We start from the raw sequence: 18659 nt of genomic DNA, 5'->3' as shown, positions 1-18659 counted from the left end.
TATGGAGTTAATTTTGTATGAAAGGTTTCCATTAAAATAATTACCTTCCCATTGAATTATGTTTCGTTCAGCATCATAAACTGGGTAACACCACAGTATAAATTTCAAACAGTTGTTCCAGTAAAGATTAATTAAGTGTGAAAGTTCCCTATCTTGCCTAACTCAGCATTAGAAATGATATTCCTGTTGTGTTTGGCCTGAGATGCCGTTTCAACTTTGTAAGCTGATAGAAAAGTAATATAGTTTCAAAGTAATCCAGTGTAAAGTATCTAAGCAAGAATTTCATTTCACAACCTGTCAGACCCTAAATATGAACACTGATGCCCTCAGAAATTAAACAAAAATTCTGCAAAAAAAAAAAAATAGAGAAGAAAAAAATAAACTTACTTGTTGGAACCCTAAGTAGTCCTGGATAGTAGAAGAGACGTAAAAAACCAGAGCATCTGCTGTAACAACTAATACAAAACCATTTAATGCCTGGGGAGGAAACACACCAATCTGTCAGCTTCAAAGACAAAACTCCAGATAAATTATTGCAGCTGTAAGTCTACCTATACCCTAGTCTTACAATAAAATGTGAAACATGCAAAAATATATCATTATCTATTAGCCCAAATAGAAGGATTCTTCATTGCAATTCCCTAAAATATAAGTGACACAATAAAGAAAACTGTGCATCTGATGAAGAAAAACGTTTTTTGGAAAATTCCAAAAATGGAGTCAGGAGAGAGAACAAAGCCCATTGACCGACTTCTATTTACTGGTGATCACAGGAGATGAGGGGCAATAGTTTAAACAGCTACAGCTCTATGTAAAGGTAGCTATCAACTATGTCGCAGCGCTTGCATAGCTCAAGCCTTCAACACGCTTAACTCTGTATTAGGAAACCAAGCCATGTCACAAACAGATTCCCAAAATCTGCTCTATTCATAGTGCAGACAGGCCTAAGTGGACAGGAAATCAAGTGATCAAGATCCCCTATATGGTCCAAAAAACATTTTATAGCTTACTTAAAATAGAAACCCTCTGCAGAAGCAGACTGCTGTAAGCAAACAATGTTTTTGAAGAGATTTCCCCCTTCATGAAGAAGCAGACTAAGTGGCTCCGTATTCAAAGTCACGCAGAGGGCATTTATCTGAACTCCCAATCAATATGCTTCATGGCAATTGTTGTGATAGCAAACAGAACATTTGTGACTTGGCAGCTCATCTGAAAGGTGCTGATTTACTTCTATGGATTTCAGTCAAGATTTAACAAAAGGCTATCTCTAGGGACTGAACCAAGGCCATTGTGCCACTTAATTTCCTCAGCCGCATTCAAAGTCAAATTCTGCCAGTGCTCTCAAAAAAAACAACTTTTAAAACTCTTAGTATGCAAAGTTAGAAAATGTAAAATAAGTGAAGGATATCCTATCTGTTAATACGAATCATGATAATATAGTTTGATTATGGAACAACATCATTCTTCCACAAACATTAACTCACATAGCCCCAAACTGTGGTAAGCATCACAGTTGCCTTTCCGTATTTCCACATACTCATATTACTGTTTCTCATTGTTTTCTTTTTAGGCTCTAATTAAGTTAAATATCTGACTAAATGGTTGGTTTTAAAGTTCTCTGAAGGGCTCCTATTTAACTGGTAGACATTTCTTAATCTGTGCTCTTCACAGTTGTCAGCTCTTTAAAAATTCCTTCTGTAAGTTTAGTGTACTGCATCTGAACACAAGAAGCTCCAACTCTCACAGCAAGAGTCCCCAAAAAATCTGGAATTAAACAGAGTAGCCAAACCAAGCAAACCTGAGATTTCAGAGCAGAGTCTCATGGTAGTTACACGAAATCCTTGGTTTTGTTAACACTTACACTAATTCCAAGTGAACAGAACACTGCAACGGCAGGTGCTTGTGTACTTCACTGATGTATTTTGCAGCATATTTCACTTAAAATGGTTGATATCAAACTGCTGCAAGCTGGACAGTGATCTAATTCTTGTCCAAATGTTAAAATTAGTTATTCTGCCCTGTTTCATACAAAGCCATGGAAAGATTTACTTGTCCATTTGATGACAAAGTCAGGCCTGTACCTGGCACTCAACAATATTTTGCAGTGGCTCTGCTGCACAGTTCATTTTGAAACAGGATTGTTACTGTGGAAGTTGGATACTGTCTGTAAGCCAACAATTCTGTAAAATGCAAGTTATTTGCCCCAAACCCTATTACAACAAATTGCTGGAAGTTCCTTAAACATGCAGGTGGCAAGCTCAGGAGCTCACCTAGACTCATTTACCTGTCCTATGCTACGGGTTATGAACTCTTCTTTTTTCTTTCATCCAAGAATGACAACAACTGAAGAATCTAGAAAACCTTCTACAAGCAAGATTTAGTGTCTTTTCTATTAGTATAGTGAGCTTTTATCATGTAAGCAAAACCCACTTAAGTATAGGAACCTATGCTGATACAAGGATTCTCATGAAAAGATTTCTAAAAACAGGTTTAAGACTTGGGATAAATTTCAGGCTGAAATGTCTTTGGAATCAAGTCTATCCTATAAGCAGTGTTTCTCACTGATACGCCTAAACTGACATAAGAACACAAGGATACTACAATCATCAGCTGTTATCAGATAACCATATGTTTTCACTTCATGATTTTCTTCTACTGAGTAAGTCTTTTTCAAAATGTTAAGAAATTATGATAAGATAGCATCTACCAAAAAGCTATATTCATTCAGTTGGATAAGTGAGAGATCTGTGCTGTAGAGGTTTTGGCAGAATTCGTTTGGAAAATAACTATCTTTAAAGGCATAATGAAATTTCTGGGTGAATTTATTATTCTAAAGCATGTGAGATGTTATTTGTGCTTACGCAACACCTACCTCCCCTCTAAACTCCCAATACAGAAGGAAAAGCATATATACAAATTGTTCATTATTGGTGAGAATAAAGATGTTTTAAAAATGTGTTAGAGGCTGGAAATTTCACTTGCATGTCATATCTTACTCTCAGACTACACTAAATCATGTATCTATATGAAGACTTGGACATAAAAAAAATAATTTTAAGGCAGATGCAGCTTAATTTTAAGCTATGTATTTGATCTCCACTCTCACAATGCTATAAACTGGTAAGGCTTCTGGTTTCTGTTTAGAAGACTAATGACACTACAAGTTTTCTCTTTGTTATGAAGCAGATGATGAACAAATAGAAATATGTATAAACAATAGAGTATATATTCATACTAACTTTGCAAACAATAGAGATAGAATAAAAGGAAAGTGTTCATTATCGTTTGTAGTTTACAGGAACCTGGGTGGCAAAAAAAGACTTTTGAGCTTAGGCACAAGGAAAGGTTATGACCATTATTTACATCTGACTGAATATTCAGTATTCTCCATAAAATTTCAGTTTTTTTGCAAAGCATTTCTTACATGCCCTAAGAAAAGTCTATCAGCTTATTCATTCTTAAGAATTAATTTTCAATATAAAATATTAACAAATCAACTTATGAAATTCAGTTAATTTACTTATTTCCCAAGGAAGTAGAAATTACATTAATAAATGTATAATCTATTTCACTTTCATATTGGAAAGTAGTTTGGTACAACAGTTTCATCTTACAACTTACATTTAAATATTACAAAAATAACTCAGTTTAACATCAAACAGATGTCCCCAATGTAAATACATACTATCCTTTTTCAGAAACTTTCCATTTGAAATAACTCTGTAACAGTTCTTTGTCTTCCTTTATTAAGGGTAGGATAGGAAAGTACCTGCATCCGAGTTTTCTAGTCAGGAAACTATTTCCCGCTAGCATTAACTTACAGTAATTGTTTTGTAGGATTCTTTGGAACTATTTTTACTTCTGCCTTTTGATCAGTCACATTTTTTTGTTCTATTTGAGAAAATCATCAGCTCTGGCTGACCTAATAATCTGACACTTCAGATGAGTCAGTGTGAAAAATATATGTTCATAATCTGTCCTGTACACACATCAAATGGAGCTGTAGGATACAGTAAAACGTATTCTGTGAAGCCAATTAGAACACTGAGATATGCTTATATTAATCATTTCTTATGTTTTATTTGGACATAGCAATGTATCATTATATTTCATGTGCTTTGGCATTCTACAATACTGAAAGAGACAATATAATTTAAATAACCCATTTTTACTATTATTTTATTAGAAGTTATTGAAGGTTTTTCAAAATCTATCCTGAATCTATACTATGAACTCTGGGTTCTTTCAAACCAGAGAAAGCAAGATATTCCAGCAAGGTCTTCTAAAGAGAAATAGGTTTTTTCAGACAACTCGTCTAATTATGACAACTAATCATTAAATTTGCTGCAGATGATTAACTTATCAGAACTTTATTAAGAAGACTGTTTTTGTTTATATTACCTATATTAACAATAGATGCAAAGAGATGGGAAAAAAAAAAAAAAAAACTGAGGACTCATAGTAAGAGTTTTTAACAGGTCTCTGTAGTCTAATATCAGCTCTTCAAAGTCACTAGTACTGCCAGATGAAAGTGCAAGAGCTGAACAATAATAATCCAAAGAAAATGAGGTAATAATTTCACAACAGGAAAACTTTCTATTTCAATCTCATCACTGAGCAACTAGTACGTTCAATATAATAAAATACTACTTTTATTAAATCTTCTTATGGAAGATTCACAGCAAAACATACCTGTAGTAAGAGTTCTCCTTCCAGGACCTGCATCTCTTCTCCATTTTTTGTTGTTCTACTGTTTTCCTGAATGCCATTTCTTTCTGGTCTTGTAGAGTTAGAAGACTTTAATGCAACTACAAATAAAGAAAAGAAAAAGAAAGCAAAAAAAGAAAAAAGTTGAACGATTTTTGAAAGACCCGCTAGAAATTCATGTGAAATTGTGCTAGTTTGTGAAGTAAAAATAAAATTTAAAAATTCTTTTAAAGTCAGTCTAATATAAGATCTCTGTCTCAATGCCAGTTTTTTCTTCCTACCTTTAAAGATGCCCCTCGAAATCTGTCAGCTATTTTCCTTCTAAACTGTAATACTTTCACAACAGAATTAGTATTATTGAAGTCATTCCAAACCTATTTAACATAACAGCAATCTTGTATTTTGTCCCTCTTCACCCACTCCCACCACCTTTTTTCCTTCTTTCTTTCCTACAAAGCAGGCTTTTAGCTCAGCACTCTTCTTTATAAAGGGTATTTTTGTTTGCATAAAACAAGCTTATATAGCCTGATAACAACACCATACACTGCTGTAAGGTACAACAACACTCACACTTTATCTCACCTCTACTTTAGACATTTAACTATGGTGCCTCAGATAGGAGCCTACTGTGGAGCTAAAGCTCCCTTCAGAGAGAGGAAGGAGAGACATAGGAACCCTAAATGCTTATTACACATTCAAGAAAACATGCAGTAGAGAGAGCTACTATAAACAAAAGGGCTTAATTCTGCCATAGTTAAAATTTAACTATTTAAACCATTAAGCAAACTTTCCAACTTCAGCTAAACCACTGTAAGTATGAAAAATCATTATTCACCATGTCACAAACCTAACTGATTTGAAAAAAAAATTACTCAAGGAATACAGAAAAAAGAATCAGACCAAATTACTACAATGTACCTGAAAGACACAGTGCCTCCCATCTCTGCACTGTATGCTGTAATAAACAGGACCCTGTTAAGTAAAACAACTAGATCCTCAAAGGCTCTCTATAACTCAGAGTTTGTCTGCTTTTGGCAGGGTGCTAAAGAGTTTCCAAGTTAAAATTAATTATTTTGTCTGGATCTACAATGTCTAGACAACTCAAAATTACTTGAGTAATTCTACCTTAAAATTTTACCTTAAAGCTACAACCTCCCCCTGCTCAAATTGCAAGAGATTTCTAAAAGCGACTGCCCTGCCGTGAAACATGAAAAGTTGTTTATCTCCTAAAGATCAATTTTTACCATAAATCCAAATGATTTTTCAATTCTGCTTAACCCCATCATTTACAGCTTCTCAAAACTTTAGTCAAAAATCTTCAAGAACTTCTGTTCAGTCACTTTTCAACTAGGTTAAATGATATTTTACACAAGGACTATTAACTGAAAGATAAATTATGCCTTTCAGGTTTGCTTTTTTTTAAAAAAAATCTTTCACTACAGTTCGCAACTTTTAGCCAGACAGTTTTCATTAAAATACCCCTCAAAGGCACCACAGAGGAAAAGTATGTTCTAAAAAGACATTAACTGATTAATCAGTCAGAAAACTTTCTGCTGTGAGAGTTTTCTTTGAAATAAAAACCTTAATGATCTCCTTCCTACCCAATAGTCAAAAGGTTCTGTACTAGGCCACAGAGTTGCAATGGCAAATTCACTTTTTATCACGTATTTGGAAGATATAACAACATTTTTCTACAAATTATTTTAAAAGACAACCACAATATTTACTGAAAAACCCTAAAGCTCACTAGCAATACAAGAAAAATTATCCTTTTTTCCCCCAATTTATATTGCAGGCTCACTGAGAAAGAAAGCCCACCGAGCTGCAAGATATATAATCATGCTTGCCATTCCGAAAAATACCATACACAGTTACTTACAGTCATTCTTTTTTCCTTTTATAATATGCAAATAGTAAATGAGGGCAAGAAATTATGCAAGGCGCTCTGTTCAGCGATGCTCTGCTCTTCCCCCACCAATCCATAGCTTGGTATAGAGCTCACACACGGACTATATTATATATTGGTATGACTATATTCCACATAGCTTTCAAAGTCTGCACATAGGTACACATGAACTTAAATGTTTTGCCAAATTGGAACCTAAGCTTTTGTAGAAATCTGAATATGAATGAGCATAAGCTGTTGTAGTCTAAGACAGATGGAAACATTGTTGATAACCTCAGATGAAAAAATGATACCCCCCCCAATAAATCACACGTCTGGTCATGTCTGCTGCAAGCCACCCGGTAACAGAGGTCACTAGAGACTTGTTCCCCAAACAGCTATAAGCAGGGAGAAGAGATTGCAAGATGTGTCACTAAGGAACAGCTCTAAAACATTCACACACTTTTTAAAGTCTACGTTAGAGAAAAAGTTATTAATTCACTGTTTTATCTACTGAAAAGAAAGGTTTGTTTATATCAGGCCTCTTCCCAATTAATTGAGAGGTATAGATCAGAACCGAAATCCAGATGTTGCTTAGGTAGGTGTGCACTTCACTTGATTTCATTAATTTGACACCCACAGAATAAAAGCTAAATGTAATTTAGAGACTAAAAACTGAATCTTCTTTAGCTGCTACTAGGAAAAAAAAAAAGCCAATTTCACAAAAAATAAAAGTCAAATCATCTAGAAGAAACAGAAAAGCCTGAACAATAAATAGCGAACTGAGGACTTCAATAGCTCTAAGGTCCTAAATTGAAAAAGAAGTATTCCTAAATTAAAAAGCCCCAATTAGAAAAAAGAGAAAGCAAACAGACAGGGACAGGCTACCACTCTCATTGCTAGTAGGAATTCATAAATGGAAACCAACCAAATAACTCAGCTCCATTTCTCTCTCAAGAGCAAGGCAGCAAGAGCTGTACCCTGTAGCAATCCCATTTCCATAATTCTTCCATATTTACACAGCTTGTAACCATGTGCAAGAGAAGGAGGTGTATTTTAAATAAATTATTACTTGCTGATGGCTAATTTTATTAATATGAATAGTTTAGAGCAATTAACATCTATTAGTAGATAGGAATTGTTTAAAAAGGGGGAGAGGAAGGAGGGAAGGAGGAAGATGGAGGAAGCCAAAGCACATAGAAATCTGTGCCCATCCAGAACTACAAAACAGTTTAAGAATACGGGGAACAAAAGGAATATGAACAACAGAATTTGTTCCTTGTTAGGTAGAAAAGATAAAAATATAAGTAATAATGTAGAAAAAATAGGAATGATGATCAAATATATCAGTTCAATACTTCAGAGAACAACAAATGAGACATTCACATTCCATAATGAATGTGGTTTTAGTCCAACAAAGGTAAACAGAAGTGACTGAATATGGATAGTTTAGATCAAAAGAGCTGGATACGTTTTAGTCTAGATTTTAAAAAAAGCTCTTTCTTCTGAAGAGACAGGACAATGGAATGGGATGGTAGCCAATGGGCCTTCTTTTAAATTTTTATTATTCAATATTTGTTTATGGAAACCATAAATTTCAAACTAGCTAAAAGCTTTTTAATAAAACTGTAGATGTGATTTGTAAAGCTTACAGTACTAACACAGTCATGGTATGGTAATTGCTACCCCTGTATGATTAAAATTTTTATCGAGACTTTTCAGTCAAACACAAAGAAGTGTTACCAGTAAAATTTGAAGTTGACACAAAGAGTATGAGAGTAATAAATGCAGACAGCGCAGGGCCATGACACTTGACAACCCAGACTACCCAGGTTCAAAGTGTAATTTGGAGGTACCGACTCACATATTGTAAGGCTACATAATCACAAAGATTCACATCTCCAGGTAAGAGAGATGGTGAATCAACAGAGATGAGTCAGAAATATGTGAATGATTAAAACATGCCACATAATGAAGAAAAACACCACCACCACCACCCATTCTTTATTTGAACTATGACTGTCTTGCTGATGGCCATAAATTTCCAGAACTGCTTTCAGCAGACAAAAGTATAAGATTTCTAGTTCTCCGAATATATTTGTAAGCTAGAGTGATGTTCAGGATAGCAAACAAGAGGTTAGCTTATCCAAACATTACTACAATTAACACAGCCTAATGCAAAATCAGTAATGTATTTGGTACCTCTCATGGTCTACCTATTCATGGAATCAGATGACATATCACAACTACTCATTTAAAATCTTTGAATCTCTGAATTACATACAATACACATTTCAAGCTATCTTTTCTAATTTTCAACCACAGGATGTGAATAAAATAAATACCTCAATACAGTAAACATATACAGATTTTATAATTGAACATATTTTCTGCTCTAGAAGACATGAGAGATGTCATTAGGTAGCTTCTTTGAATTTTTCCCTAATAAATTTAAGGCCATAAAAATAAAATACACTTGTTTCCCCTGTAAAAACAAATGATTTTCTGCTACACATTTTTAGCAGCACAGTTAAGTTGTAAGCATAAACTTTTCAAGTAAGTTAATGATGATCATTTAATCCTATGCTCAGCAACATGCATCATTTACATTGCCAAGACATTCCTGATTTGAAGTAAAAACTATCTCAGAGATAGAAAACTTAATAAAGGTCACTACCTCATTTTGTTAAGCACAGAACAACATTATGGTTTCTGGTACATTAGTTTTACAGTTGTCAAAGGCAAGTGGATAGTGCCCATACCAGCAAATGTAGAAGATACCAACTCAGTTTTACATTATATATAATAAAAAAATCAAATTAAATAACAATGGTAACGTCAGTGTTTACCAGCTTATCTCTAACTATTAAACTCATGTAAGAAGATTTGCACAGAGAGGTAAAGTATTAGATCTGTTATACATCTAGAAAAAAAAAAAAAATCTTTGACATACAACTGCTTCTTCACGTCTTAAGCAGAATTTTAGCAACTCAGTTCTAACTACAGACCAAAGTCATCTTTTGTTTTGAAACCAGATAATTAACTGCTTACTGAAAAAACGATTTCTAGTATATAGAGGAGTGCAGTCTTCTTTCTTTCCACAGAGTAACATTCAGCATGAGAGACTGCATGAAGATACATGCTACATTGCATGAGTTGTAAGTAATGTATTGAATCAACCAATAATACATGATAGAAAGATGCATTTCATTAACTTCAAGATATTCAGAAATAAATGATCTTGTTCTGATGTAGAAAAACAGCATGCTTTGAAGCTGATGGAATTGTAGGAACAACCACACACCTAGTTCCTAACTGGTCTTTCTGATTGCATTTTCCTCGATATCAGACTTACTGCTTTCACCTCTCATAGGAGAAAATTCTCTAATTCTTCACCCTCTTCAAACCAGGTCCCCGAACTAAGACACATTTAACCTTAACTGTGACTGCTCAAAGAATCCAGTTGGAAACAGTGCTTTCAAGTGTTCTTTCACCAGCTGTAAGCAGTGATCAATAAGCCAACAGAAGGTTTTACAGAAAGTAATAATCTTAACTCTTAACAATATGAATATAACAAAGAATACAAGAGGAATGATTGAAGAAAAATAAAATATTTATCCATCATCTCACTTTGCCTTGATCCTCTCCATTTTTCAACAGAGGCCCTAGGCCAGTGTTTTTCATCTTCAAACACTTGACCTCTGGGGTTTCTGCCTGCTAGAAATGCTTCCTATCTACAACCCACAACAACTCTTATCCTGTTCCTTCCAGGCTGTCACTCCTGTTCCCAAAGAGAATCCTTTTCATCATTTCCTCACTTGAGGACCAGCTGCTTTCAAGTCCCATCTTCATTATTTTGTCAAGTTTGCAAAAAATCAAAAACCATGCAGTAATCTGAAGCTACTGCCTCCATTTCTGAGCACAGTCAGCAGGAATCCTGTAAATGGTGATTCCTTTCTCTCTTCACAAGTTGCAGCGATGGAGAATCAAAACATTATCACAGAGCAAGTACAAATACACTCTACTGACACACTTAAGATGGCAGTACCTGCACTAATCCTTTCAAAGTTAATAGAAAACTGAAGAAGCACAGAATTCAGCATAAAGTATGTCAGTATCTATCTAGCCAATGGATGGGTATTCACATGGAATTCTTATTTACCATACAAATGCTTATCTAGCTTACAAGTACGTTGAAAAAATGTTATATAGGCAGTTAGACTTTTGAATGCAATTATATAGGAATATGCAAAAACTGTTCCAGTTCCTCTTTTTATGAAAACAAAATGAGATATCTACATGAGATTCAGAAAGAACACTAGTAAAAATGAAATTTTGGGAAGATTAAAGGCATTTTTATATGACTATTGTCTTACAGAATATTTGGTTGCCTGTGGTAGAACAAGATGGGGCACTCCTAGGAATGTATATCATTACATTGGTAATACTAAATTAGCAAAACCATGCTCTATTTCACTGTTTTCCTCAAATTGAGAAAATACTAAAACTGAAAAATGTGTGTTTTTTGCAAAGTATCAGGAAAAAGTAAATAAATAGGAATAAATGAATAAAGGCAATTATGGATGAACAATAAATGAAGAAAACACACCAGATTCGCTAGTGCTCAGTCTTGGAGTCTAGAGAGAGTATTTCAAAGTGAAACCTGAACATTCCCACACCAAATGTCTCTTCTTATTAAGTCAGTGAATAAATGTATGATTAAATAGACTTCCTATCTCAACATTCCCAGAAATCAGTTATGTGTTAGAATCTAGTCTCTAATACAGACCAATTCAGTGACTGTTGGCTGAAAAGCTTCACGGAAATCGCACAAAGCTACTCTATATTTGTAACTCTTTCCTCTTTGTTACCTTTTCCTTTCCAATGAAAGGGTAACAGCAAGAATTTTTGAGGAGCCAGGCTGGCTCATTGCAGTAATATGTAAGGAAAGAAATATCAAGCAAGTTGCCTGTTTTTAACTGGGTCTTTTAAAATCATATTGGAATGCAAATTACTTAAATCAGAGTTGAGATGATTTTACTTTTAGGTAAATGATCTGTTCAAGCCTAAAACTGTATTAGGCAAGTGTTGCATCGATATCACAAGTAGATCGTTATCACATCAGTCATGCAGCCCTGGAATTTAATCTTAAAGAGCTTCCCAGAACTGCTTTATATCAAATTTTGGCATCGTTCCCACAGTTCGGCCAAACAGGTCAAAGTTTGCAGTCAGAGCCAACGTAGATCATTTCATAACCCTTTCAGTAGAATTATAGATTCAACTAGTCTGTTCTAGATTACTGTAAAAAAACCAGTAACAGTTTTCATGAGGGGGGTGGTCCTGCTTACTTGAATAGCAAAAACTAAACTGTACAAAGTTCATTAAGCAAAACAAAACTTGAAATAAGGCAAGGAGGGCATTATTGAGAGAACTGAGTTTAATACTAAATTCTTGCCTAAATCATTAACATACACTAAACTGTTTATACTAGCAAAAGATCCATTTTAAGCAGGAGAAAATATTGTATATATAATCTAATATTAGATATAGAGATGTATGGATATACAATCTTAGCTATTTTCACTACTTAATTATCTGAAACATTTTGCACCTATTATCACCGAGACTATGAAGTGAAAACATTTATGAAAATTATTCATTCAAATATAGAAAATGCAATTAAAGAATTTTTAGTATGATACATAAAACACACAATGACTATGTTTTGCACATAACTACACTCCTAATGTGTAGGTTGCAAGTACAATAAAACACATCTAAACTAGAGAAAAAAATGAGTATCCAAAATACTGCAAACTTCTGCAAAAAACTGCAAAAATTCTGATTGCTAGCAACCAATGAATTTTTCAAATACTTCATTAATTTAGCTCCTGCGTCTGCATGTTCACAGTTTCTACCCAAGTAGGGTTTTTTTGACACAGCATCCTTACTTTGAATATCAAAAAAATTCAGATATTCAGGAACGTCATATATTAATTTTTTAATTCTGATATCTAGGCTTTCATTTATTATGCCATCTATTAATAACGAAACCTAAAAGTTGTTTTATTTTCATTTCTTACATGACTGAAGAGGAAATAATTTAGTGGAAATCTTATTTGTAAGTTGTATTGCAATTTACAGCACAGCTTGTAAAGTACAATAAACTGTAGAGGGATGCTATAATAGCACATTTCCAATAGCATCAAAACAGAATACATTAATAAAATGTAAATAATATATCATTGTTCTGACATAGTCAAGAGCAGAATATGCAGAACGCAACTTAAAAAACTAGCCATGAAAGTTGGATAACCAAATTTTGTAAGCATAAAGGACAAAATTGTACATTTGGGAGCAACTGGGAATGCAGAATACCTTTTTTCCTCTAAGTATGGGAAAGACTGAATATGTCAGACTAGGACATTACTGGATTCCCCTTTAAAGACTATATTTTACTTTTAAATGCAGAAAAATATCAATACAACGTATGCAGGAACTTCACAAATTTTAGTATTTCCATTAAAAAGGCCAATCAAAGATTAAAAAATTGGTAACAATCAACCTTCAACCTCAGAAGACATGATGCTTTAATTCTCGAGTGCATTTTCAGTTAACATAAAGACCTATAAAGTTGTCTGCATATTTAAGATAAACTATTGAAATAATTTATGAGTCACCAGAAACAGATTTTTCTTGATTTGGCCTTCAGGTAATCATTAGTAGTTGAAGGACAAAAAAAAAAAAAAAAAAAAAAAAAAAAAATCAAGAGGCAAGTATAACAAGAGGATAAATTCATGATATCACCATGGATAATTTCAAAGAATAGTATCTAGGTAAATACTAGTGAAGAAAGGGAAGAGAGAGTGAACAGAGTAAATTTTTTACTAGAGCAAGTTTAACAACAGCAGTAGAAAAAAAAACACAAAAAATTATTTCAAAAGAAAATTAAAGGAAGAAGAGAATGAAAGCAAATATAAATGGCCAGGTCCTAGGAATTTCCTTTTTTGGTTTTTGAGAGTTATGAACTTAAATGCTGCACAGACACAGATTGTCTGCTGATATGTACAGACTGGCAGAATTTAAGAATTTCAAACTGTGAGTCTAGTTTGAAATTCAGATTTTGTGACAGTAACTCAAATCAGAACTCCTCATTTACATAGGCTCTATTCAAAATGATACAAGTTCTACACACATGCTCTCCTGAATTTTCAGTCATCCATACCCTCCTTGTTTAAGTCAAATCCAAACTCAACAAAACACATACCCATCAGCTATACAGTCAGATAGGACAGAGAGAATATAAGTCTACTCAGCTGTGAGAAAATTCAAGGCAACAAGAAGTTTTATTGAGGGGAGGAGTAAATGTAGGATTGACCCTAAACGCTTGAACTAGAGAGAAAACAAATGAAATTGTCACTCAGAGAGTTAAAAATGCATGAACAAAAGATTTCAACCTTTTGAATTGCATGCATGGGTCGCCATCAAAGCAATTGCTAGAATAAAGCAGTGTGTTTTTTTGCTAAAATAAGAAGAACTATGTGTACTTTTAGTATAATCAAGATTAAGATCTGCCAATACTCAGGTTTTATTAAGAATGGTCAGTAAAAGTGTCAGAGTAAACAAATAAAACAAACTTACAAAACAAAAATAAAACACAAAATATTTTGTCTGCATTGTACTGAAGAAATGAACCTTTTTAATGCAGAGCTACAGAACTTCCCAAGGGTTGTCAGTATTTACACTTCAGGCATGTCTTCATACATATTTTACACTAAACAACAGGGAGAAGAAAAAGTAATAAACACTACTTGAATTGCTGCATGAGTCTCAAAACATCCTCTTCATTGTAATCAATATGTAATCAATATACCAGAGGAATAAAAGAAATACATAATATTTTTATTAAGGTAAAGTATGAATCTTAAAAAAGTCATTATATTTCAGATTCACCTAATAAAACCTACCTAATTTTAAAATGACCTTGGATTTCCCCCACTCTACAAAAGGTATTATTTTCCATTTATCTGAGATCAAATATTACACTTAAATAACACAGCACAAAAGCTATTTTTGGCATAAGGAAATCTGTTGCTTGCCCTTTCAAAATCTGCATGTTTGTGAGCTCAAACCAATGCTACTTGGTTTCCAGGTCTATGACAGCAATACATTTCTAATGTTCAGAGTTATAAATCATAAGACAGACAAAAACTTGGCAGGAATATGGCTACCCCCCCCAGCTTCTGTCAAACATCACTGGCAAAGACTCAAAGGCAGTCCAGAACTTCCTAGAAATTACATTTCTGGATCATAAGAATAGCTATAATAGCTTAGTATTTATGAGAGAGTAAATGAGCTTACTATTCTCCTGAAAAAAAATATGTATTTTAAAAAATCTAGTATTACTGCTTAGTAAAATCTACTAACATATAAACAACAAACAAAAGCAGAAAATCCTTTTAAAGGGTCTCAAAATACTTTCGATAACACTTCAAAAATACACCCTCTGTCAAATAAGCATTCTTATCCTGGAACACTGCAACATTAATATTTTAATTTCTCTTTCTTTAGTCTAGTTTTGATATGTTACACTTGAATGTGGTATATATTCCAACATGTATTTTCTTTAGAACAAGATTTTCATTTGAATTTGTCATTTTTGTCATTTAAATAATTGTATTAAATTGCATATCCGTATAAAAATTCATACAATGCATCTCAGCTAGTTTTTAAAAGTTTTGTTTAAACAGAAAGTTACATAAGATGAACCAACAGAAGTCAGTAACTCACATGTCACATACGTGCTCACTGAGTTGCAGTAAGTTCTGTCATAAAGCAAATACATAGTAGGAGATATATTTTAACTGTTTGTTGTACTGACCATCCACAGCTCTGCTAGGCATGTAGCTATACAGGCAAATACTAAAAACAATAAACAAACAAACAAACAAACAAATAAATAAGCTCCTCCTTTCTAAGACCTGATATACCTGAAAGCCTCCACTAAAACGCTTCTGCACCCACTGGCATTCTTTTTTTAACCAGCAGAAAGCCTATTAGAAGAAATGAACCTTAACACCTCTCTCCAGTGGAAGACTGAATATGTAACAGCGACTATCCAGGACAGGCAGTACACCTTGTCCAAAGAGAGTATTTGAGGTGGGCTACATGTACAGCACCTTCCTGAATTGAGCTTTTGACAAGATATTGGATTTGCACTGTTAGCTTGGAGAAGCATTGCAGACTTCATAGCTATGTAGCCTTCAGGGAAGATGTCCCAACTGCAACAGGAGTGTACCGGCTCCAAAATTGGCAGCTGCCTTTTCCAGTTACTTCCACATCTGACAGGGCTTTGAGACTGTGTAATTTCATACCCAAAAAGTGAAGGAAGGAACCAAGCAGAAAGCAGAATAGAATCTGTTGTCTAAGATGTATTTTCACATAACAGTAGACACTTGTATTTTTAAAGTAAATATAGGATTGCAGTGTATTCACGGGACAGGTGAGGGGGAACAGTGACAGAGAGAATCAATGTCAATATAACACGGAAGCTATCAGAAATATGCATAAAAACTCAGAGGATGGATAGTTTTGTAGTTCTGACAAAGATTTCCTGTATGATGTGTTGGAAATCACACTGGTACAGTGTACCTTACCTATGAAACAGGAATAATGACTTCAGCAGTACTGCAAGGATAAATACAACAATAATTCAAAAAGTCAGATTCTATAATTGAGGACCTTGGAGAGATATTTTAATGTCTTATAAGAAAATTTTATTAAGTAATACATAGCTTAAAGCTTATCGTTGCATATTCAAGTATTTAAATATCTTTCCAGATAAATTTGACTGGTTACACTGAATAGTAAAGTTTATGAACTGAAGATCTAATACATACAATTTACATACAACAAACGGATAAGAATTTCAGTGGCTTTCTATATTCAGAGCAGAAAAGTTAAAAAAGAAGAGATTAGACTGAGTCACAGCTCAGGCAATTTAACTGAAGCCTATGTTTGGGAGGTCTCTATTTTTTGATCAAACAACAGAAAGCAGAATTAGCTACAGCAGAATTTTATAAACTACGTTTGAACGGTTAGTTTGTGACACCACAGAAGTAAGATTCAACTCACTACAATCCTAAAGAAGGAGAGGAGGAGAAAGAGGCAAGAACCTCTCCGAAGAAAGAACCGCAGCCAACAGGCTCAACAACAGGAAAGCAGCTGAAGGCAATGGGAAGAACTGCTGTCTCCTTTCATCGGCTCTTCCCTGTTCCATGCATCTTCCTGCCCTTCACAGAAGGCCTGCTCTAATTTGTCAAAGGGCAAATCTCTAAACACCTCCACTTTTCAGAAGTGTGCGCTGATGAAAGAAAAACCACAGACAAACCACATGTAGAAACTTTGCAAAACTTACTCCACAAATTCTAACATTATAGAGGTTCTTATACCACAGATTAAAATATACCTTAAGGATCTTATACTCTCAGCATTAACACACACTTGCTACTAAATAAGTCACTTATTAGTCTTTCTGAAATGTAACTATCAATTGAATGTGAAGCGTACAAAGACAGTCACCGTAAAATAAAGTAAATTGTTTGATTACTGCATTATCAGACATGTCGACTAGTTCTGATAGGCAGAATTTTTTTTGGTCTTAAAAATATTTTAAAATATTTTATGCTTTTAAGACTCAAAATTCAATCTAGAGCTTTACTTACTATTTAAATAATCCATCTAGTTAAGGCTCTATCCCCAACAATTCTAAGCAAAGAAATGAAACAACCCTTTTGTACCACAACCTTCTAAACATACCAAAAACTACACAAAATTGCAGCGTCAGTGTTTTCCTTATTTTCATGCCAAATTTAAGCAATATTCTTTTGTGCCACAACATCAAATTATTGTTAATAAACTGCTGCAGGGTTCAAGATAGATGCTTACTTAAACAGTATCAATTAAGCATTACTACTTAATTAACACACTGCTACACATAAAGCAAGCTACTGCCTCTACCTCGATTGCCCTGAAGGGCAACCACACAGTAAAAGACGAGATAGTATCTGAGACTTCTTAAATAAGTTTTCAGTTTCTGGTTTTAGTTTTACTCTTCTTGATAAGAAATATTTGACTTGTGTGGACTTGCAGATTTTTTAGAAAAACAATTTAGAAATGTAACTTCTTGTGAAAATCTGATAGCACAATGGACCTTTCTAGAGTTCTGCTGCTACCTGTGGACAGCTGGGAGGTACCCATGGAGCCAATGAGGTACCCATGATGTATTATTGCAGTATGTTATAACGATGGAGCTGATAATTCTATGCCACAATCTGGAATGATTTCCATCTGTTCCACATAACTTTGTTCCACCATTCTACAGAAAATATGAGAATTTTCTAGATGGACAGAAAGAACGGCCAATTTCACAGACTATTGCTTTCACATATATTCCATTCTTGTTTGGAAATATCATATATTATTTTTTTCTAAAGAAAATGTTAGGCATTTGAAGGGCCGTATGTAACTAACTACAATTTCCTCTTGGCAGACAACAGTTATGGAAGCATACCTAACCTTCACTGCAGCTGAAGGGCCACTAGAAAGCTACACTCAATATCTTAGCAGGAGACAAAACAAAATTTTTGGTCAGTAACCACAGTAAGAATTTAAGACCAAGAGGGACCTCTTGGTAACTATATCATTATAATAAATATCAAGCTGAATCTTAAGAACAATTAAGTCTCTTTCCTCCTCATTTCTTTAAGATTCTATTAAGGCTTCTCTTGTAACAAAGAATCTCCTAATTGCCAGTCCAAATTTTATCACATCCAGCTTATTCCCATGTCTTCCTGTGACAACACTGCCCGTTAACTTAAATGGCTCTTTTGCCTTCTGAACGCTATCCTACCCTGATATGTTCATAGACAGCAATCCTATCCCCTAGCCTTTACTTTGGCAAATCAAACACGAAAAACTCTGAGTCATCTCCTGCAACACGTGCTCTCTAGGCCTTCTCTGCACTTGTTCCAATTATATTCGTAAGCCCCAACTTGATTTTACAAAC

General features: G+C 34.2%; 1 protein-coding gene across 1 annotated transcript in view; it reads right to left on the bottom strand.

Moving 5' to 3' along the window:
• The window catches only part of AHR (aryl hydrocarbon receptor), a 68721-nt gene that overhangs the window by 20860 nt on the left and 29202 nt on the right, over window positions 1-18659 (bottom strand). Inside the window, exons 3-4 of the mRNA XM_062569194.1 lie at window positions 4693-4808; window positions 388-477 (exon numbers count right to left, since the gene is read on the bottom strand). Coding sequence (XP_062425178.1) covers window positions 388-477; window positions 4693-4808 — 206 coding nt within the window. The remainder of the gene's footprint in view (window positions 1-387; window positions 478-4692; window positions 4809-18659) is intronic.

This window comes from Rhea pennata, chromosome 2 (genome assembly GCF_028389875.1).
Source record: "Rhea pennata isolate bPtePen1 chromosome 2, bPtePen1.pri, whole genome shotgun sequence".
Lineage (NCBI taxonomy): Eukaryota > Metazoa > Chordata > Aves > Rheiformes > Rheidae > Rhea > Rhea pennata.
The sequence above is the reverse complement of the archived record's forward strand: the minus strand, read 5'-3'. Positions and strand labels throughout refer to the sequence as shown.